Source organism: Gnatocerus cornutus, chromosome 8, assembly GCF_029298725.1.
Source record: "Gnatocerus cornutus isolate USDA-ARS CGAHR chromosome 8, icGnaCorn1.1, whole genome shotgun sequence".
Lineage (NCBI taxonomy): Eukaryota > Metazoa > Arthropoda > Insecta > Coleoptera > Tenebrionidae > Gnatocerus > Gnatocerus cornutus.
In genome coordinates this window covers 15,064,356-15,087,055 of record NC_142240.1, presented here as the reverse complement: position 1 = coordinate 15,087,055, position 22,700 = coordinate 15,064,356, and the positions used below count along the sequence as shown (strand labels likewise).

The window sequence follows — 22,700 nt, the reverse complement described above, 5'->3', positions numbered from 1 at the left end:
TCGAAATTTCCCACTAAATCACAGGTAATTTTTCTAACGAATCTGAGGAAATTTAATATTCAAAAGCGCGTCATAATTCGTGAGAGCTCCGGAAAAGTGTCGGAGCATCTTCATTTCGAATTAATTAAATTGCCAAGAAAGAATTGCCGATAAATATAAAAATTAATTAGAGGTCATGCTAGACAAATTGGTTCGTCAGGTGTGGAATTTACGGTTTTAAAATTTTTAATATCTAAGAATAATAATAGTTCCAACATAAATTCCATTTGTGTTTTTAAAAAATTTCAACTAATTGGTATAAAAAATAGACAGCGTCCGGATCGCAGCTTATCAACCCTCGAAAATCAAAAACAGCAGATGCATAGAGTATTTATTGAGCAATTTATATTTAAAATTGCCGTCTATATTGTTTCGGATCTACGTTTTTGCATAATTTCGTTCAAAACTCGTAAAGCCGTCGACGGCTTCATTTTTGAAATGATTTGTTTATGATTCGAAAACAGACCGAAAAATCTTCAATCGCGTTAACAAGGAAAAAAGTGGAAGAATTCGCTGGATTTACGCCCGATTTTTTCATAATCATTTACATATCATTTAATATGCGCAGTGTCAAACTCGAATTTTATTGAATTTTTTTGGCCCGGCCTTCAGATTCTTGGAACGAATTGTTCCCGATGCTTACTTTCGATTTCAGACTTTGCGACTTGTTTGAAAAATAAACGTGAAATATTTATGCATAAATTTGTCCCGAATTTATGTAAATGTGCGACTTTTGCACCGTTTATGATAACCGGTTCGTTTTTAATTTCACGAAGCGCAATTTCGAGGTTTTTCGAAAATTGACAGAACGGTATAATAACAGAGTCGAAAATGGCTTTCGCTTCCGATAAGCCCCCAATCAGTCCTTCTACGTGAGATATGTCCACGCGATTACGGGAGATCCTGTCGAAAAATTGCCCAAAAAGTCTTAACGAGAAGGCATCACGCATAACGGGAGTAATGGAACTGCAATTCGTAATAAATAATGTCGTCTTCGACGGGTCGTAAGTCATTTCGTTTCCGAGCTGATAACATCACAATTTTCTCTTCGACTAATGAATTTCACATTCAAAAGAGAATAAATAATTAGATCTCAACTTTTGAGTTTTTATGGGCGATAAACGAGACCGTGGTAATTAACTCCTGTATGCCTAATGTTTACTCGAATTTTCTTAAATTCGACTTACGAAATTCTTCTGGGTCAAGATATAATGTGAGCTGAGCACGGAACTCGACTTTTTCGATTTCCACTTGAAATTCAAAACGAGAGATATTTTACCGTTTTCTGCGCAATTTTACGACGTGCGTGCGTGCCGACGCGCCGATTTTTGCATTAATCAGGATAATTTTGATGATTTAATGGATGGATACGCGAGCCGCAGGTCGCCGCTCGGCCGGAATTTGCATTTCAACGTTTGTAATAAACTTTTATTTACCCGAGGACGTTGGCCTGTCAAGAATGAAACATTTCAGAACCCAAATTTATGTCTTTTCAATGTTTTCTCACTTCGGTTAAAATTTTCAAAAAATCATTCTAGGATTAGCATTATAAATTCAGGGATTAAAATAATACGAAATATCAGTGGGTGAATTTATTTATGCGACGGCCAAAGCAACATCTTCTTTATAATGAGCCACAAATCAAAACATTTTCGTTACACATAAAAACTTGATTCAAATTCATGAGTTTATTTATGAGTCTGGGAGTTTTTAAATATTTAATATTCTTCCATAACTTTTCGTGTCGAATAAAAAGCGCGTTTTCGGCGGAAACTGATCAGATTTTCTTCGCTTTCATTGAAAATTTCTGCTTCTTTCAAGCTTCCGCTACGTCGAACCGATTTTGCGGTGTTCGAGGCGTTCCCGCCCCCAGGTCTCTCCGTGAAATCCGTCCCTGTTTCGGCACCGCCACATCACGTCGCAAAAGAACTTAAATAGCAGAATTTACGACACGGCCTTTTTGCAGAACCGTTTGAAGGTGGTCCAAACTTGAATGATGACTTGTCCGAGTGTTTAAAGCCAATGTTTTACAACGAATCTCGGATGGTAAACAGGCCAAAAGTAGGCATTTATGCATTCCTCGATTTTCGGAAAGATAACTTGAGTCGTTTTAAAATTCCTGTTAATTAAAATGGTGGCTCGAGCCAGTAATTAATCTATTCGACTGGTGTTATCGGCCAAAATCGAAAGTATGACGCAAGAAAGACACGTGACGCTTCACCTGTGGTCCGGTCCAATTTCACCCAATTTTTGATGGATTCATTAACGGGAATGGGATTAATTATTGAAGGTTTTTACGCTTGGATGATGAGACACGTGCACTCCGGGCCAACAAAAATGGGATACAAGCTGCGCCGGAAAGCTCCGGGCTTTTAGAAAAAAAAATCACAAAGTGAAGAACTAATCATATGATGAAAGGTTTTAATTAAAGAAAAAAATAATCATCATTATTATCATTTTTTTGGTCTAAGCAAATAACTATCATGAAAACGAACAATCTAATTTAACATTTAATACTCTGTCCCGTAATAATACATCCAACTTTGCCTGCATCAATACTTCATACTGACGTCATTAACTACCAATCTTCGATAACATGGTGTAGAACGAAAATGAGAGTCTCAAAGCCTGAAATAAACAGTCAGATCATAAAAAAAACGCACAAAAGTTCCAACTCCGGTAAATGTTTGGTAGTCCAAATCTCTTATGCCCATGGCTGAAATCTTCACGTTCTTTTGTGCTCTTGCGAGGACAAACAACAGGTCTTTTTTTACTCCAACGTCCATATTATACCACTCGCTTGAGAAAATAGCCTCTGAAAACTTGCTGGCCTGAAATTAACTCTCTATACTAATAAAGATAAAATTGGATAACGTACGTGGTAAATCACTTCATTGCCCATGGTACAGAAGAAAAATAGTTGTAATAAGTGTCCAAACATGTAGGAAGAGACGACGGTGAAGAGAGTTATGTCCACTTCGGCCTGAAAGCATTCAAAAAATGTTTGGAATATGTGGTGGCGTTTGGAATTGTCTCTTAAAATTATGAGAAAAAGTGAAAGCTGCGAGGTCATTTAGAATTCTTTTTTACCTGCTGTGTTCTTTTCTTATTTGATAAAGTTAAAATTGCAACACAATTACTTACGAAAGTCATTATCAAAGCCGCGACGCAAAGCGCCACCACGCTCGAAATTAATTGAACTCCCGAAGTAAAACTAAAAACTTCTGCAGTACTCTTGGCCACCTCCGTCAAAGCCACATGATGCACAATACAACGTTTCAGCAATCTCGCATTGGGATCCTCAGTATCGGTCGTACTCCCCAACTTTTGATTAATTTCCTCCACATTCTCCGTCCCCAAATTTTTTACCACTTCACTGAGAATAACGTACTGACCAACAATATTACTCGAAATCCCGATAAATAAATAGTCGTGACCACAAATCCCAACGACAATAAAAGCAATGTTGGTCATCCACTCCACGACGTAAATAATCTCATATAAAGGACTCGTGCTCCAGTCAAAAGGATAAATCGCCTCGAATGGTAAAATTCGATTTCCGGAACGAAGAGGTGAGCTCAAAAACCCAAAAGCGAAGCAAAATGCGCATACGAACATGGTGACAGCTGAGGCGATGACAAGGTTGCTGAAGAGAACCAAATCTTTGGTGACTTTGGCACCGGCAATCTCCACCGGCCAAAATTCGTACCAAATCACTGAGAGAACTTTTTTGAGTTTGGAGCTGTAGAAGTAAAGCGCGGAGAGTTTCGTGATCGCCTAAAACGGAATTTTTCAGAGCTTACAACATCACCAACTTACCTGAAAAGTTGTGGACACTGTCGACATCGCCTGTGCTATTCTGCTGATGTCGCTAAAATTGGCCACAACAAAGGCAATTTGACCGGCTTCGATAATAACGCAAATTGTTAACATTATGAAGTTGGTTGTCTTAGCTAGAAGTGAGCGTTTCTCCGGCCAGAAATTCGTGGCTTCCAGAAGGAGTTTCGGGATGAAAAGCGTTTTTTTAATGGGATCACGAACGGGGAAAATGTCGCCCCGTCTCGTCATTGTGACTACGACTTATTGTTGCACTCGACGGTTATTATGTGGTACTTATAATTTAATAGTTCTGAAGTTGGTGAATAAATGATGCGATAGTTGGGAAAGGGTTATGAATAAAATAAAATGTTAGAAACTTATTTATCAATCCTGTCGTAAAAATTCTTGAGAAAAGCACAAATGCCGATCCCGGCCATCGTAAAGAAGACATTCTTCGTTGTACATTTCGAGATTGCTAGATTTATAACGTCAATTCTGTTTGAATATTAATGATATGGTAACGTGTTTGTGTGTACTTTAAGTTAAAAGGCGTGAGAAACCTGCCCATAATAAGTTTCATTATGAATAAATTAGTTTTTCTCACGTCGCTCCATCAACACAATGTCTGAATTTTCGAAACGCCTCCGACATAATTCCGATTTATTCGAGGCAAAAAATCGATGTGACCAACGTTTTTTTGATTAGTCCAACGATTTACATTTTATTCCAATTTCAAGCACGTGGACGACAACACTCATTTACATATCAAATCCGAACCGCATAAACATACATACTGAATTTTTTACATAATGTAATGTGTACCTATATTCAAAAGTTGGGCCAATGTAATTAACACCTACAGATTAAAAAACAATTTTCTGTTCTCGTCACAGCCGTATCGTACCATCTAAACACAGTACACGCTTCAGCACGTAATTTTATCTGTGATCTAAATTTTTCGTTTTATTAGCGCTCCGGGCGTGTTTACTTACGCTCCATAATGACTAATATCTCGGTTCTATGTTACAGTTTGTTTAACTAATAATCTCTGACGTTTCTTGAGATTCGCAGACAACTTTTGTATTTTTTTTAGCCGACAGCTGTTGAGGTAGATTCAGTAAATTATTAGAATAGCAATATGAAAATAGATAACATACCAATAGCGAACTGAGAGGTTTATGCTCACAGAGAACAGATAACAGACAAATCTATAAATTATTTTTTTAATTAGCATTATGCATAGAATTAAAATGATAAACAATTTTTTGTTGGTGACAAAAATAAAATGGCAATTGTGGGAATATATGGTATTTAAACCCATCATTTGGAGTTATGGACCGATGAGGATTTGCTTAATTGGTTTTTATCTTTTATTGGTCTGGTTCATTATTAATTTAGAATACACGTATTAAAATGGACCTAATCCCATTATTAGAAGATAACATTAATTTTATTTAAGAAACAGCTGATTCGTTGTGAATTTTAAATTTTAAATAATGAATATTTTAAAGATCTCGATATTTTCTTGGACGTCAGCGTTCCAATAACAATAACAATAATCTATGCAGATTTTGAGCTCTCTCAGAATTGTACAATAAAAGATAGAATTGTTTCAAAATGGTGGATGCGCTTCAGTAAGAGTTAAATATTTTTTTTATTTTAAAAATTTCAGTAATAACACAATTGTTGGTAATTCTCCGGGCAGTTCCAAGAGCTCTTGCGAATTCTTTCTCCAATTCCAAAACTCATTTTTCGTAGCTGTTGTCCGTCGAGCACCTGCAAATATATCCGTTTATGTGCCCTCATGAATATGCATACAAGAAAGTTCTGCCTTGCCCAAATAATACATCCTTATCGGCATCAAGTCTCTCGTGTGCATTTTCGACAGGTGCTGGGTCGATCAGAAAATCTACCGACTCTCTTGTAGAATTTACAGAATTTGGTCAATGCGACACCCCGACTTTAATAACGAGGAAGAATCTTCCGTATTTGAAGTTAATTATTGTAGAGATGACCGAAACTGGCTACCGGACGCGTTATCATCTCGATCTTGCTTAATTTAGATCGGATTAGGATGGAGGAGAGATGGGAGAGACAAAAAAGGAATTTTTAAGTAATGTGAGAACGTTGGGTGTCTTTGGCAGTTCTTGTGGAGTTGACCCAAACTTTGTACCCTTTTTTGCGCCCACTTTGCATAATCTGTCGCACTTGTGCCATCCACGCGGCCTCTCGACAGTAAATTAGTGGAGTAGGAAGACAGGTGTAAAAGACCGGTCGGCAATCACCCAAAAAATACCAGTTGCGCCTAAGTTGCAAGAACGTTGATATAGTGCTTGAATTAATTAGTCTTTTCTTTGACAGTCCTGTCCGCTAACGCTAAAACCACCAAAAAATCGGCATCTCGTACCCACAATGCGTCCATTACTCCCCACTTAACAAAGTACAGCAATAACGCATAAATTCCGAGTGGTTGGCAAGCCTGGATGCTCGATACCCATCTCGCACAGCAGGAAGCGCCTCATCACCTCCGACCGGCGGCTCCTTAGCCACCTCCCAAACGACTTCTGAACCAAATTTGGGTCAGGACTCATTGAACCCATTAAACCTGGGATTAACTAATCGAGAGCTAATTTGCGCACTGGATTAATTATAATTGCAAAAAGTTGTGATAAATCAAGCGAGAATCGGCAGGTGCAAAAATTCGCGCACGAGACGAAAATGCGGTTTTTTGAACTTTCGGGGGCGTTGGTTTTGACTTTAATTAAGCAATTGCGAGAAAGCCGATGTCGTTACGATGAGCTTAATTGTCAAGGTCGTTGAATTTTTAACTGGAGGATTAATGGGGACCAATGTCTTCTTCCGAATTACGAGTCTTGCTAATTAGACGAAATTATTTATTGTCGGATTTAACCGATTTATATCTTAATTATGCAATGAGCTGATCAGGCGATACGTAACGACAGTGCAATTAATTTTAATTAATTCGAAATTATGAAAGAAACACTCACGAAAATTAGCACCGCCTCAAACTGAAATTCTCCGTGTTATCACACCATCTCGTTGAGACCCTTCTTCTGTCTTTTTATTACACTCCACAACAATGAAGTGTCATCAAACGAATTTGATATAGCGCCTCCACTACCAACCTGTTGAAATTAACAGTCATCCACTTCATTCCTCGGCATTTTCTTCGGCTTCTATTCGTGGTAACCTCATGGGTTGTTGGAAATATCGATATCATTGAAAGGATTACTCGCCACCGTGGTAGCTCCCCCGATTTATGGGTTGTTAAACATCCAGAAAGATGTGATGGAAGATCATGCTGCAGATCTGTTTTATCGACCTTGATATATGTTTCCTGTCGATCATCTAGTTTCTAATGGGAAGGTTGCTGAGCTTGCGAGAGTTTAGTGCCGTCAAATGGGCAAAAAACGATGGCGTAAGGTAAAAAAGAGACGAGATTTAAAGGCTTGTTAGAGTGATTGATTTTTTTGACAAGTCTAGGAAGAGTTGTTGAATTTTACCACGAGCGGGGACGAGAGGAGAACTTAATCAATCTTAAAATTATGAGAGCAGTGTCTGGAATGACGCTGGCTTTGAAAAAAAGTGATTTCAAACATTAAGCCACGATCGATTAAATTAATCAGGTGCAGGAACAATTTTTGGCCACAAAAAAATAACTGAAATTCTTATTAAAGAGCGCTAAATAAAATACCTCCAACGTATAATGCATTTATTTCATATTATTTTATTTTACCTGTTTGAAAGGCATTCTTTGCTGTACATGGATATGTAAGCAAGACCTTTGAAGTGCCAATCAAACCATTTTGACAGCTGTCAGGCGCGTATGATACGAATTAACCCACTTTCAAACTTCCAACGTCTGAAAATCAGGTTGACCTGCTTAAAGTTATAGTTATTTGAACACCCGTTATTTTTAAATACGGGGTGAACTGATTTAAATTGGAAATTATCTCCCGTCAATTGAATTATTTATCAAGTTGGCTGCTACTTTCTGTCATTCTTTGCAAAGTCCCAGCCTACTAAATAAATAATTCAACTCTCTGCATGTTGGAGATTGTCATAAAAGCAACTTCAGAATGCTTTAAGGTCCACTTTGACCTCTCCATGAACAATGTCGCCATCTCCTCTCCATTAGCCGCAGGTCAACGCTTGATCCGACAATTAGTCCAAATGGTCAGCTCGTACTAGTTTCATTACATAATGGCCGATTACTTTTTCCATTAAACGTCTCATTAATTTTTTTCGTGGCGGCTCTGCTGGATACGGCACCGATGAATAAATCACAGCTACCAGTCGGTCATCTGAAATTTAGCTTTACTTAATTATTATTCAAATCAGTTGATTGTGGAAACTGATTAAGTATTCGTTATTAACGCGAAATACGGCCGTCTAACAGGTGGTCTACAAATTATTTTTTCTAATTACTTCTAAGGCGACTGCATCAATTATCAGTGTGATTTATACAGAAGTCCGTTAGATTTTCGGCAAAATTTGATGGTGACGATTCGGTTGGGCCACTCCGCCCATAAGGGACCATATGGGTCGGTGGTTTCGCTAAGGAAATGCAACGTTGATTGAAGCCGCTCTCATGGCTGCCAAATGTTAGATCAAAAGCAATGTCTCGACGTAAAAATAGAAATTCGAGTGAGTGCCACATGTGCCATAATTGCACGTTCGATTCAGAATTCAACATGTGGTGCTCTACGTGAAAAGAGCCATCACGGGTTTAAGCTGACACTGAACAGTGGAAGATTTCTTCTGAGAAAACCGTGAATTTTGTTTTTCCTCAGGATTATGGCTTGCATGCCGCGAAGAAACATGCCATCCTCATTAACAGCGGCCATAATGAATTAAAGAGCCATTAATAGCATCACTTTCATCCAACAAGAAGCAAAAAGTTCAATTGTGGCGAATTCAAGGGCAGAGCGTCTCGAGTTCTTCAGTAATCGTCGTCGCCCGAAAGGTCGTCACCACTAAAAACCCCACAACAAACAAAATTAATTAATCCATCATTCGGAATAGTCGTGCATTCCTTCAAACTTATGTCACGAATGTTAAACTTAATTGTCGGAGATAATGGACGCATCGTAACCGTTAAAAATAAAAATAATTGTGGCTCGAATGGCTTTTTAAAGTGTGCAAAATAAAATTCTTCGAGACGCGTTCTGTTGTAAATTTTCATTTAGGACTTTTTAAAAAGGCAGAGACGCGTGCTTTTATTGACGGTGGCTTTGTTTCGGACCGATTTGCCAAAATGGTAATGGTCCTATTAGAACGCCCTGTATTGACAGGTTTATGGGCGCTAACGGCTCTTGTGCTAAACATAACAATTTGCGAAAGAGAAAACGATCTTTAAGAGGCTCTATTATACAGATGTTTTTGCATTGTACGACTTTACTTTTTTCCAAAATAAAATGCAAAGCCGAAATTATGGCAATGTTCCAGGAATGATGACATAATTACAAGCATATTGTCCAAGTTTATAGGTTTATTAACAATCGTCCTCTGGATTTGTGCAACAATTTAGCGCAAATGACCGTCGCATGTTACTTTAATGTCTTCACCGGAGGATGTCACTAATGCTTCTAAGCACTACTGCCACCTTTTGATTTATCCCAGCTTAAGAAAATTAGAGGTTATTACAATGTTTCAAGTTCATGGCGTCTATAAATAATAATTATAGCGTCAAAGATGACTGTAAAAGTCGAAGATTACGAAAATTGGTTTCAATCATAGCCTGGCTCCTAGAGCGCTTTTCGAGAAAACGAAATTTGACTGATTTGATTGTTGAAATCAATTTCATCAACAAACAATTAAATTTCGAGCCATTTAAGCTTTTCACCTACAATTGTGTCCAGGTCAGGGTCTATATAGGGCACTGTCGCCCTTCCGCTTCCGTGTGAAATTCCCACGTGTTTCCCTGAGCTGCACTATCGTCATCGAAATTGTATAAAATGCGCAAAAGCCCAAGTTTCCTGTAATCCCCCGCCCCCCTTCCGTCCCCCCCTGTTTACCATCGTCCCCTATGCCCAACAGCTGTGATCTAAAAACCCACCCCTCGATCAGGGAGGGGTCGATTTATGTTACTGGTCTCGTGCCATGTGCGAAACTACGTTGAGAATTTTTCGTAGTTGCGTTCGATCTTTAGAAATACGCGCACGCGACACGCCAATTACTACATCCGGTCCTTCGCGTCATCCACTTAAAGAAGTGAACTCTGACACAGTCAGTGACGATGGCCGGCATCGGCGTGGTCTCTCCTCACAAAATCAGCGTCTTGCAACAAACAAATACAAACGAACGAAGAGAGATTATTATCCTGCGGAAGCCGATCCTGCCGAAGGACGACATCCTTATCACCAACAACCGGAAGAAGCAGAAAGGGAAGGAAGTGAAGGCGGCGCCGCAACCGATAGCCGTGGCGAGAAGGAATGCTCGCGAAAGGAATCGGGTGAAGCAAGTGAACAACGGATTCGCGAATTTGAGGCAGCATATCCCGAATTTTATAGCGGCGGCGTTTGAAAATAACACTAGAGGCGGGAACAAGAAGTTGAGTAAAGTGGAGACTTTGCGGATGGCGGTGGAGTATATTCGCAGTCTGGAGGATCTACTATCTGAAGAAACCAACGAAAGTGGGATTTCCAACTCGTCGATTTCGTCCTTCTCGTCGCCGTCTCCATCCACCGCCACGTATCATGATGATGATGCGACGCCGCCTCCTCAATACACCTACCAAATCATCCCAAATCATCTCTACGATGATAGTGAGAATCTGGAGCCGTTAAACGTTGATGAACACATTCTTGCAGATCCGAGCTTGATGGACGCTGATTTGGACTTCAAAGGTGTTCAAGATTTGTCGCTTTTGAATAACATGCATCCAAGTGACTCCTTATCTCCGGGGATGTACAGTGAACGTAGTTTATCACCTGGGGGTAGTGATCAGAGAGGATACGAGACTGTTTTTGGGGGTGATATTAAAAGTGAGGATGTACCGGTGATTTCGTTAAAGACCGAAAACGAGTTACCACACCAGCATAAGAGTAATGTTATGGATGTCATGCAGTGGTGGGAGCAGCATCAGTCACCGCATACTACCATCAGCTAGTGAATTAGGTAAGAAAAGAAAAAAAACAGTTCATTGATGAAGAGTGGTGAGACAGCAAGTTTCTATTGACGTTGCTAATATAATAGAGCTTTTACAGTTATATTTACATACAGAATGAGCGGAGTGTAGTTACTTAGCGGTTTCTTAAAGGATGCACTCAAGTTCCGAGAAGATTAGGTCGTTAAAAGTTAATAATTGAGCAAAAATGGCGGTTTTACGGAGTTTCTTCATAGCATCGTTACTTTAATGCGGTGGGAACGGAATTGTAGTTTGATGGCCAACTCCAAATTAATTTCAAATTCAAATTTAATCTTAGAAGATAAAGAAATGAGCTTTAAGTTGTTGTTTCGAATATTTAAAAGAAAAGCAGAAAAAATTGCTTCCTTTCCTCGTAACCTGTGGAATTCGATCCTCATCCATCGTAGCGCCGAGAATTTATGTGTTATCCTTTCACCCCTAACTAGCCTTCTTTGATTCTTCAACCCCTTAGTAACGAGATATTTCCGTATCATCCCCCCGCCCCGAATCCGTGCAAGCGTGCTTGATCTCTTATCCAGCCCCCAATAAATCAGCAATGGTATCGGAAGGGCGCCGAATTTATTACCTACAAGACCCCCCCATGGGAATGTTCCTGTTTTTGTGTAGGAAGTGGTTCTCCCAAAATTCATGCGAAACACGCAAAAAAATCCAACCGCCAACGGTCGCAACGGAAAAGGGCGCGTGTCTCGAAAAAACACGTTCCCATTCTTCTTCCGGACTTGGCTTACCATTCATGTTCGCGTCTTCAAGCATCTCAAGTCCGTCTGGGTTATGAAAGGAATTGGCTGCGGAATAAGCCTCATTCAAAGGTCGCAGACTCGGGCTCAATGTCGCCACGGAACATTATAATAATTCCGTGCGAAAGCTCATTTTTTACATTTTCCCGTTGTATTTCCGGTTAACGGTCGTCATTAACATAACGAGATTTTTTTTCCACTTTCCTGAAAACTCTCGTGCTCGCTGAAGCGGAACGTGGACGGTTTTGTCCGTTAAAAATCGAGGATTTCGTTAGGGCGCAAACTGGCTTTTGTCCTCGCGATGGTACTTTATTTATTCACCGTCCCATACGGGAATATATTCCCACAGAACTTGTTTTTCGACGAACAGGTAAAATCTTAAGGGCCTTCAGTTGTATGCTCCATTTTCTACATAACGGCCGACCTATTCTGGTTTTATATAATCATCATCGAACCAAACCGGAGTTCATTTCGGAGATGATGGATTGCGCTCCTGTGACAGCTGAATTAAAACAGAAGAATTTCTACCAAGATCGCCAAAAGTTCAGTTTTTGTCGCGAGCGGCGGCTGTTGAAAGAGTGTACTTACGTGATGCCAAATTATTATTATTAGCACTGCCATTGGAAATAAAATTCTGAAATTTGTTAAGAATTTTTCAGCAAAGCAGTAAACCTGAATTGTCTTGGTATAGCAATGCTGCAAATTTCGAAAATTTCCTCCCAGCTCAACAAAACCACTTCCTCAATTGATGAATGACGTTAAAAAGCGCGGCTACCAACCTAGCAGCAGAAAATGGAATAAGCTGCCTCCGAGTGTCTCAATAAATCTCGAGTAATGAAAATTTATTTCGCGAAGCTTGATTTGAAGAAATGTGGCGCTATAATAAATTCACGTTTGCTTAAATCATACATGTCATTGGTATTCAATTTGTGATTTACGAGAGCCAATGGGAAATAAGTCCGACTGTGGGAGACAATGGGCGATAAACAAATAAATCTTGCTTAGTCGCAGCCAGGAAGTAAATATTGGAACTGGGGGTCGACAAGCGAAACTTTATTGCTTTTTTTAAATATTTGTTTGATTAGGTTCTTGCGGTAGCCGATTTCGGGGCCCCTAATGGGATAGATAAACACGTGCAACGTTGCTATTCTTAAGAAGTAATCCTATTAAATTGGCCTCGAAGGACGTGGAGCTTTTGTGAGAGCAAAGCTCGAAGATTTCAGTTGCGAGCTACATAAACAAAAGTTGATTTAGAGTAACGTTGCACAAACACGAAGGAATGGCATAAAAGCTCGAAGAATAGATTCTACCTGTGACAGTTCCACGGGAACTTTTTTCGTCGTCGCGATGATGAAGACTAAACTCATAATGAAGTGGGTTTCTTACAATGGCTTTCGGAATTAAAAGCTCAATGAAAATTTCACAGAACGACGTCTTGGGCACCCTTTCAAAGGCCCCGAAATTACCATAATTTCCACATTACATAATCTGTCCCCGGTTTATGGGTACATGTGTCTGGTAATATTTCACGTCGCTACCATCCGCACATAAATAACCCAACGATTCAATTCGGACAAAAAATAAGATTTTGAGATCGCCCATCCGCGACTAATCCCATTAATCTCTCTTTCTTCGTATCGTAGGAGGTGCCGATACATCAGGATCTTAACGTCACCGTCTAATTGCGCTGGTACATGTCATAACATTTTGACCCATACATTAGACTTAGCGCGAACAAGTGGCAATGAAGAGGGAAGAAGTGTGCCAGATGGTAGAGTGATGGGCACATGTGGCCGCCTTCCTTCGCGGAAGCACCAACTAATGGCACCACCTATTTAGCGCCAAGTGTCAATCTCCTAGGGGAGAGAAGACCAAAATAACTCCCTTTTTGATTGCAATGTCCGTGACCCCTCTTAATTGCCCCCGTTCCAAGAAGCACGTCGCTCCCTGACGTGCCGATAAAAACGTAAACTATTTAAACATTTCGCGAGCGCTGACGGTCCATAAATCAGGCGGATAATGAATGCATCCAGATACGTCCTGAATATATTTAATAACAATCTGATTTGTTGCGTGCGGAATAATTAATAAAGTCGCATGCATTTGAGAACACTTATCATTTTGTCCATTTAAGTTATGTCCTTGTCGGGTAATTAATTACCAGAGGGGTGGGACGAAGAGGGCGGTAGATTCTCGAGGCCTACTTAAAGACAATGATCGATGTTATGTGTACTGTTATGGCGAGAATAACGTAATTCGTTACGGAAAGTGACGTTCTGTTTGGCCACTTGCAGGATACGTTTAATTACATATGCGCAACTGCGATGTCGACCAACAAAATAAAAGCATCTTTTTTTGTCTGCATTACACTCTTTACGTGCGTCTTCTGATACACTCATTTCTGTCTGTCAATCTCAGACGCCTCCTGATAATTATTTGCTCAAGCTCGGCGCTCCGAAAAGCTCCCAGTTTGATCAGATATCTGCAGCGGTATGTAAATCAACTTTTACACGTCCTCTGCTCAAATTTCCGCCGGTCACGCACGCCAATTCTTAAAATTTCAGAGATTTCTTCGCCATTATTTATTTGTTCGTGACACTTTGCGTTTGTTTACCTAGCATGCTAAAACCATCAAGGCGGCTCGTTTTGTACCCCAAGCCGCCTTGATAAGCCACCACGTGTTTATCGTTAAGCACACTTTTTGTTTCAGATTTGCCACAGCCTCCCTCCAATGCCAGTTCCGATTGTGATTTTAGTGAAATTCGAAAAAAAAAAGAACTGTTATATTATAAACGAATTTTAAGATTGTTTCTTGTATTTTTAGAGAATTTTTATGTACAATAGTTAATTTATTTTTATACTCGTTTAAGACTGTAAAGAGGTTAGAACTAGGGTAATATTGTGATTTTTAAGAAATAAGGTGCCTTAATTGCCTTGTCGCCAACTCCCCAGCAACTTCTTTTGATATCTCGCTGGTGCTTTGTCGACTCTCGTAGTATTTTTAAGGTGTAAGAACTTAGTTTAATGATCTCATCAGACTTGTTACTAGACAATTTTTGTAAATAAAGCTCATCGAATTTATCTATTTGCTTACAATAACCCCCCGGGTGGATGTTCACCACCGTTTCCGACAACTCAATTTAGATCATTCCCTCCTAATTTTCACCCTTTAGTCCGAGGGCTGCTCTAAATTTACCGTACAAATTCATTAAAATGAAGAAGGACTCTGCACGACGCCCTTTTTATCCAAAAATGGAAAAGTCATCCAATTTCACCGAAAAAAGACGTTGAGATGACTCGGACATAAAAGCCGGATTTCGACGAAAACACGAATTAAAGCGCTAAATTCAGAAATCCCCGACAGAGTAATTCAGTGATAAATTCGCATCTGCCCCTCAATACTTCGATTGGAAAGAGTTGGAAATAAATCACCAACTGAGTTTTTGTCGATTTCATAATTAGCGTCCCCCAGCCCGCATGAAGAAGCGCGGCGGGGGCTCCAGCAGGGTGGCCGAAGAGACACTTTACTAATTTTTCGTTCACATCAATTTACATAAATTTACAAAAAACAAAAATCAAACATTTGAATTTTAAATGTGTTCCAAGAATAAAAAAAAATTTGGTGAAACCAACAATATTACAAAAAAAATGCTTCAAAATGTATCGAAATTCCCCGAAATTTTGGCGCGAGATTCGCTCTAACCTTGGCATTGCCTATCGAACCCGAAGGGCTAAATTGAAAAAAAGGGTCTGAGGGGCAGGGGAGCTGCCAGATGTTCAGCTGTCGGGGTTGGGCGTCCCTCTACCTGGCGAGGGGAAGTGGTCCTTGGTGGCAGGGGGCGAGGGGCGGCTGCAGACACGCTTCATGCCACGCGACTGTTGAATTCAGATTTGCACAACAATAAACGGGATTTTCTATGGGAGTAACTGCCACAGGGATTTGTGCGCACTTGGATAGAAACAATGTCTCGGCTTCCAAGCATCGATTTACCAACACATTCCTAAAATCCAAAGTCCCTGAAGTGGTTCTCCCATCATTACAAGTGACCAAGACTGTACACGGGCCGTCCATCATAAATCAAAGTCTTCAGTTGTGCAACTGACTGTTGTTGTGTCTAATTGATTGAAGTTGCAGTTCTTCGTCCTTTTGAAGAATGTTTGGGGCCATTTTTAAATGGACACCTGTCTGAGAAAAAGTTAAATGTCCGACTACTGAAGCGTGGATGAGTTTGTTGGAGCGGCGCGACGCGTGCACCGGAAAATAGCCCTCGGGGACGACGGCATCAATTTTTTTACAAAAAAATAAAAAAGGGAGAAACAACAACACTACTAATCATTCGTATTTTCGCCCTCTAACGGTTCATGACTAAGCTTTTCCGCGATAACCACCACCTGTAAAGTCACACACGTGACGTTCCACAGTACTGCACAGCCACGTGTCCGATAATAGCAAAACTTCCGGCCCATTAACTCCAACTCTAGAACTCGCAGTTCCATAAGTTACCGGAATAATTCATATATCCGCCCCGTTCCGGTTCACCGGACTTATCAAAAGTGTGTCGCTGATCTAATAGTCAAATTAAGTGTTTCCGGTCTTTCCGTCAAAACTTCACGGTGGAGAACCACCCCTAGCAAACACGTGCAAGAAAAAAGTAAAAACCAGTCGGGGTAGTAGAACTGGAAAAGCTCGAATTCAAGCAGTGGAATTCCACATTAAATTTATCTGATAAATTAGTAACGGCGCGGCTCGATTTTTTCCATGGAGCTTATCCTGAAAAAATCCTCGGATTTCGCTATTGTGTCCTTGACACTCATCGTCCCAGGTCATGTGATTTAGATCAGGGGGTTGTAAGCTCTCAGACCTAACGGTTTTCTTTTGTGGGGGCGAACTCGGATACTGTACCATTTCAAGAGTAAAAAAATCGAATTTCAAACATGAAAGCGGCATGTTTGTGCTTTAATTAAACAACCTCTCGTCCTCTTTAAATCGTTTTTTGTCACGCTTCCACAAACTCAGACATTGAAATTCGATTGAGCGCCGCCAGAAAACATAAAAGGATCAGTCGAACGTGATTTATTTACACTTGGATGGATCCTGTGGTCGTAGTTTATCCAAAGTTCAAAAACAATAAAAGAGCTTCCCGCAATTGGTCTAATCCCAGAACTTGGAAGCCCCGCAACTGGGGGCGCCACTAACTCACTGTATATCGTAGCGACATCTACTCCGGGCCTGGTAAACCCCAAGCATGGTATCCAACCTTCACTCGAATTTTTCCTTTTGGTTTTTTGATAATCGCCGGTGGTTTTTGTTTGGACATTTGCGGCTCGCAAAAAACTGGAGTAAATACGTCGTCATTAAAATAATTACGACGTGACTGGTTATTACCAGCTTCCTGTGCGTGAATGGAGCTGAAATTTGGTTCTTTAATGAAAAAGGCAGTTCTAAATGTTGAGGTCATTCGATTGCACGACTTTGTTAGTCAGAATTTGCAATTAAAATTTTATTAACAATGCGTTCGATCAAGTTAAAAATAAAAATGTTTATGGAAATTTCATTTCATTGTTATTATTTTCAACTTTGCTCTTTACATTGTTGCAACTAAAGGTGCATTAATCAAGTTCAAACGTACAGAGTTCAAATGTCAGAGTAATATAAAAAAGTGGTTTCTACAAGTTCTAGAAATTGAATTGCTGATAATCCGAATGCAATTCTTCGAGGAAAAAGACGATGAAATTGGAAAACAATCTAACAAAGTCAATTAACAGTTTATTGGAAACTTAGTATCTAAACAATGAGCTAATAAATTATGGCTTAACTTAGCCCACACAATAAACTCTTCCCCATGTCTTATGTATTTCACTGTCTAGACGCGGTTTTCTAGGATAACTCGGAAGCCATCCGACCTCTTTAAAATAATGTCTCCTTGTAACTCAAACTCTTTTTCGCTTACCACCGACTTGATCGTGAAGTTGCGGACTATTGAAGACAGTAAAACTTTAAGTTTTAACATTGCGTATTTCCTCCCTAATAAGAAAAAATTACGAAAGCACTAAAATACTTTTATAACGTACCGACACAACTCCTGGGCCCCGCGCTAAACGGAATAAAACTGTAATAATGCCTTTGAGTGCAACGCTCCGGTAGGAAATTATCAGGATCGAATGTATCAGGATTGGGATAAAATTGAGGATTCCGGTGGATCAAAAGTTGGGGGATAGCAACAGTCGAGTCTTTGGGCAAAATGTAGTTTGCTGAAGCTAAAAAACGAAATTACAACCATGCCAATGAAAGTCGTTTTTGTTACCTAATTGTATTTCTTCGCGGATGACTCTGGTGATGATGGGTACTGGCGGGTACATCCTCAAAGTCTCCAAAAGAACCCTCTCCAAATACTTCATTTCAAGAGTATCGGCGAAAGTCACAGGTCTGTCAGTTCCATGGAAGATGTCCTTCATCTCCTGGAAAACCTTCTCTTGGATGTCCGGATAAACTCCTAACATACAAATAAAGAAACTAGAAGCAGCTGCCGTGGTGTCATGGCCTTCGAACATGATAGTGTTAACTTCTTCGCGAATATCAATGTCGTTGAGTTTGTTTCCATCGGTTTGACTCGCTTCGACCATGAAGTCTAAGAAGGCTAATCTCTTCTTTTCTCCGATGTTTTCGTCGTTTTCATCGAGGTCGTCTCTTAAGGCGCTTCCGTAACTCAAACCTTCTTCTTTCTTAGAGATTTTAGTCTCTTCCTCTGTTTCTTTAACAGCGTTGTTGTAGAGACTTTCTTCGCCTTTCTTCTGACGTTCGAAGAATGCGATTTTCTTGTCTTTGATTACTTTGTCGGTGAGAGTGTGGATGGTCTTTAAGTAAGACCGTTGCTCTTTGAACATTTTGGTGAAGCTGAAGAGGAAGTCGAGACGCATCCACAGTCGGACGTGGCGGAAATGAAGAATAGCGCACATGCTGCAGAGAGAAATAAGTTCGTTTTTTGGTAGAATTTTAACTTACTCCATAACAGCTTTCGCGTATTTGAAGCTTGATTTCGCTTCTTTCGTCTTTTTGACGCCCATAACAGTCTCTGGAAAAAAGAATAAGACCACAGTTAAAGGGTGGAGGGCTTACCTAAGAGGACATCAACGGTAGCTCCACTCATGTAGTCATGGATGTCGCAGATATTATTTACAACTTCTTTTCGCAACAAATCGACTAAATCATCAGCGTTTTTATTGAACACCGGCATAAATGTCTTGAGAATGGATTGATGGAAAGTTGGCGCAATCATCTTTCTATGGGACCTCCATTTCTCCCCTTTGCTGATCAAAAGACCATCACCTAGCCATGGTTCAAACAGACCATACTCAGAGCTCTTTTCCAAATGAGAACTGCTTCCCAAAATTAACTAAAAATTATGGTTTTAACAAGAATTTCTAATGAAGAGGTTTATTACTTCAACATCTCTTGGATCTGTGAGTGCTATAATCAACTTCTGTCCCATCCAAAACCGCGCAACACTGCCTGTTTCTTGCACAAGCTTAACGGCCATTTGGAAGAGCTCTACGGAAAAAATGAGAAGCACGACATGGAGGAAATTCTGTCTTACCTGATGGGCTCTTGTTGATGACGATATGGGCATTTCCAAGCAGTGGTAAGGTACTAAGTCCGGGAATTTTGTTTCCTAGTTTCGCGTATCGCAACGACTGGAACCAATAATGATAAACAGTCAAAATTCCTGTAATGGCAACCAGGAAAAATGCGACCGATGATCCCAAGTTCAGGGATCTTATTAGAGACTCTTCAACTATCGTTGTCGTCATTGCGCGGGTTAACTGAGGTTTTTCGTGTTGGGGGTCTCTATAAATAGAGTGCAACTACAATGGATATGAATATTCATAATCAATATTTCGTGGTTTTTAAATAAGGAAAGGTTTTGGTAGAATGACCAAAATTTTAGGTAGTAATAAAGTTAAGTCAATGAACTAGCTAATAACTGGTGAACAGTTATTATTTTTTATTATTAAACTAAAAAGTGGCAACAAAAACTCTGTGATATTCCAGAATAATAAGCAGGAGAAAAGTACTGATTTGTTTATGTACTGTACATGCATTATTGATTGTTTAGGTGCAGTTTTTATTTATTCAGAGTGACAATAAAAATAACAAACTTTTGCAATTGCAAATTGGTTCTAATGATAAATTTTATTTACCACCGAACAAAACCGGACTCGATGTATGATTATCTATTTCACTAGTCAACAAATTTTGAATGAAATTGCTTCCTGATTCTGAATCCGAAGTCCGGTTTGCCCCATTAGGTCATTGTCCAGAGATACTTGTAAAATGAGTTTATTTTTAATACACTGCGTTCACTTTTGTTTTTTTTCAGTTTGGCTTAACAACTTCCAAAATCATGAAACTTTATAATACATCATTAGAAAGGTAATTAAATAACCTTCCCAACGAACTATAGAAGTCGCCGGAAGAGTTACGTAGTATTTGCCAAAATATTAAAAAAAAACTGATACAATTTTCGAAAAACAAACGTTTAAAAACTTTTTGATATTTTTTTGAAAATTTACGAACGAACCAATATTTTTGTAGGGTTTATTTTTCCGGTATTGCTATTTTTATTAATTTTTATTGAATAAATTAAATACAACACCGGACTGTACATACTATCAAATCCAATTTCAAACAAGAGCTTAAACACTACATGTTGGTAGCACTGTTATTGAAGTTTCAGATTTCAGAAGCGTGATGTCTCGCCCATGAACTCCTAATACTTAACCAAACTACTAGGAACTACTGCGTAGTTTCTTAATCCCTGATTTAAATTCAAACTGTTTGAGGGTCGGTTTGAGATAACACGTAAAGTGTTACAAATTCGGAACCTAACACCAAATAATATAAAACCTTTCGTCGTTCTCATATATTTTAATCAATTTCTGCGAAACAGCAATCCTCACCCAAAGTTATCGATTACAGCACCCTCGTCCAGATGGCGCGCCTATCTTAAAAACCCTAAGGTCACTAGATCAAATTGTCTGTTTTGTAAGGTACCGCTGTTAGTGACAAAAAGAAAGACAACGACATCTTCTGTCTATCTCTACATGCGCACTAAATATTTTGTGTTGTTTGTGTGGACACATTGCTTTATGAACTGTCAATTCTTGTCAAATATCGTTTGCAATAAAATGGTTTGAATGTGCGATTTCTCAACACGAATCGTTATGGTGTATTTGTTTCCTCCGCCGTAAGTAAATACTATTTGACGTTTTATGTACGACGACTTTCCACTAATTTCAGAAAACTCCAAATAGAAGGTAGATGGAAGCCCTAACGAAGCCGACAATCATTGTGACATTGTTTAAGCAGTACGTATTGGGGGAATACTAAAGTTTGTTTTTGTATATGGACCCTTGAGTACTTCTTATAAGATTATGGAATATTGTACCTGTTAGTTTACGAATTCCGTGAACTAAATTTAAATAATGTTCCCCCAATTTGTCTTCAATCGCTTTTGTGTTTCAATAGCCCCAATACCAACATGAACTTCTTGCATTCAGGCGAATAACTCGTTCATCTTATTGTTATTATGAGTTGAAAATCAAATCTATGGGCAAGAAAATGGAAGAAGCAACACCACTCACATGTGGTACATCACAACACCTGCGTTATGGACAGAAATATTATTTCAAATGCCTAAAACACAAGCAATGATATTGTAAAGTGTAAGTATATCGGCCTCAACGGTAAACGTTCTCAAAATGTGTTGTAGGACCAACTGACTGCTATCCTTAATGTAACAGCGGGGCCTCATAAACTAGCAGGTGGACAAGACACAGTCATTGCACTCATCACTTGAACAGTGCAGATACACAGTCACATGAGGAAGACACACCATCGCTTTCAACATCAGCGGCAGAAGATGGTTGGTTTGAAGGCGCTGCTACTTCCTCATAATGAATGTGAAAACTGAAAATGCAATGGGACATGAAATATACATAAGATATGCAAAACTGGTTCTATAGTTTAATGTGGCCTACGAAGGTCCTTAAACGCATTCAAATGGTCTCCTGTAGTGTTAAAAATAGATGTAATTTTGTATTTCAGGGTGATTTAAGTAAATAATTTTAACATAACCTTAATATTTGTTCTTGATATTCATTTTGTTGCAGTTGTTTTGCATAAACTCATTCAAGATCTTAAACATGTCTACTTCTTCAAACTTGTAAATTCTTTCTTCTTAATAGCCCCTTTAAAATATCTCATGTACTTCATTTTCTGCTCATGTACTTGCTACTTCCATTTGTGCAATGCTTTCTCTCAGTTACTTTAACATCTCATCATTGTTACTACATGGTCGGGAGAAGCTACAATAGAATAAGTGCTAATAGCATATTCTAATTAGGGCGTTACTGCATACAAGTCGAATCGTTGGAGATTAGAAAAGACAGTGGTTGAAGTCCGAGACCGTTTCTGAGTGTTGCACCTCCTTAACGTGCTAAAATGGAATCGGTTCTAATGTCGGTTCGCTCACCTCTTACGTATTCACATAGTCTGTTATAATGTTGGAACCAATTTCCTTTTTGTACCCACGGTTTATTTAAGTGTATTTTAAACAAATAAATTTAAGATAACCTTAAATTTTGCCAATGACAAATTTTACGTCAACAATTTTATGACAATTCCCTAGAATCTTGCGTCTCGTTCTAACCCATTGATTTATGGACTATGTCTGTCTCTCTTGCATTGCGCACTGAAAACTAACAGCGGTACCTTATAAAAAAGACAATTTGATCTAGTGACCTTAAAAAACCCTCCAGCAATTCCAGATAAGTGGTATTAAATCCTGCGAAATTAACACGACAAGGCGATATAAAAAATTCGTTTTTTCATTTTATCTTCCTGTACTGGGAATGATTTCAAATTTTATAAACCA

General features: G+C 39.2%; 3 protein-coding genes and 1 long non-coding RNA gene across 5 annotated transcripts; 2 read left to right on the top strand and 2 right to left on the bottom strand.

Moving 5' to 3' along the window:
* Positions 1–2,569: 2,569 nt before the first annotated feature.
* On the bottom strand, positions 2,570–3,977 carry LOC148170245 (odorant receptor 83a-like). The gene is made up of 5 exons (XM_088043436.1): positions 3,859–3,977; positions 3,184–3,816; positions 2,918–3,022; positions 2,715–2,870; positions 2,570–2,667 (listed from the first exon to the last, which is right to left on the bottom strand). Exons 1-5 carry the CDS (start codon positions 3,970–3,972, stop codon positions 2,614–2,616), a joined length of 1,062 nt encoding a protein of 353 aa, XP_087899562.1. The 5' UTR covers positions 3,973–3,977; the 3' UTR covers positions 2,570–2,613.
* A 6,070-nt stretch (positions 3,978–10,047) lies between these two features.
* LOC148170244 (uncharacterized) lies at positions 10,048–14,553 on the top strand. 2 transcript variants are annotated; one of them, XM_088043426.1, is made up of 3 exons: positions 10,048–10,646; positions 10,692–10,998; positions 14,477–14,553. In XM_088043426.1, the coding sequence occupies exons 1-2, from the start codon at positions 10,118–10,120 to the stop codon at positions 10,988–10,990; spliced, it is 828 nt and encodes a 275-aa protein (XP_087899552.1). In that variant the 5' UTR covers positions 10,048–10,117; the 3' UTR covers positions 10,991–10,998; positions 14,477–14,553. The 2 variants fall into 2 exon arrangements, with proteins under 2 accessions (XP_087899552.1, XP_087899551.1); XM_088043425.1 differs by having other exon boundaries at positions 10,048–10,998.
* A 2,967-nt stretch (positions 14,554–17,520) lies between these two features.
* LOC148170243 (cytochrome P450 4g15-like) lies at positions 17,521–21,305 on the bottom strand. The gene is made up of 8 exons (XM_088044338.1): positions 21,213–21,305; positions 19,362–19,612; positions 19,209–19,315; positions 18,884–19,160; positions 18,770–18,839; positions 18,072–18,724; positions 17,839–18,024; positions 17,521–17,791 (listed from the first exon to the last, which is right to left on the bottom strand). Exons 2-8 carry the CDS (start codon positions 19,573–19,575, stop codon positions 17,631–17,633), a joined length of 1,668 nt encoding a protein of 555 aa, XP_087900464.1. The 5' UTR covers positions 19,576–19,612; positions 21,213–21,305; the 3' UTR covers positions 17,521–17,630.
* Positions 20,786–21,627, top strand: LOC148170242 (uncharacterized). The gene is made up of 3 exons (XR_015770654.1): positions 20,786–21,011; positions 21,065–21,489; positions 21,537–21,627. It is a non-coding gene; the product is annotated as an uncharacterized LOC148170242 (long non-coding RNA).
* The last annotated feature ends 1,073 nt before the right edge of the window (positions 21,628–22,700 follow it).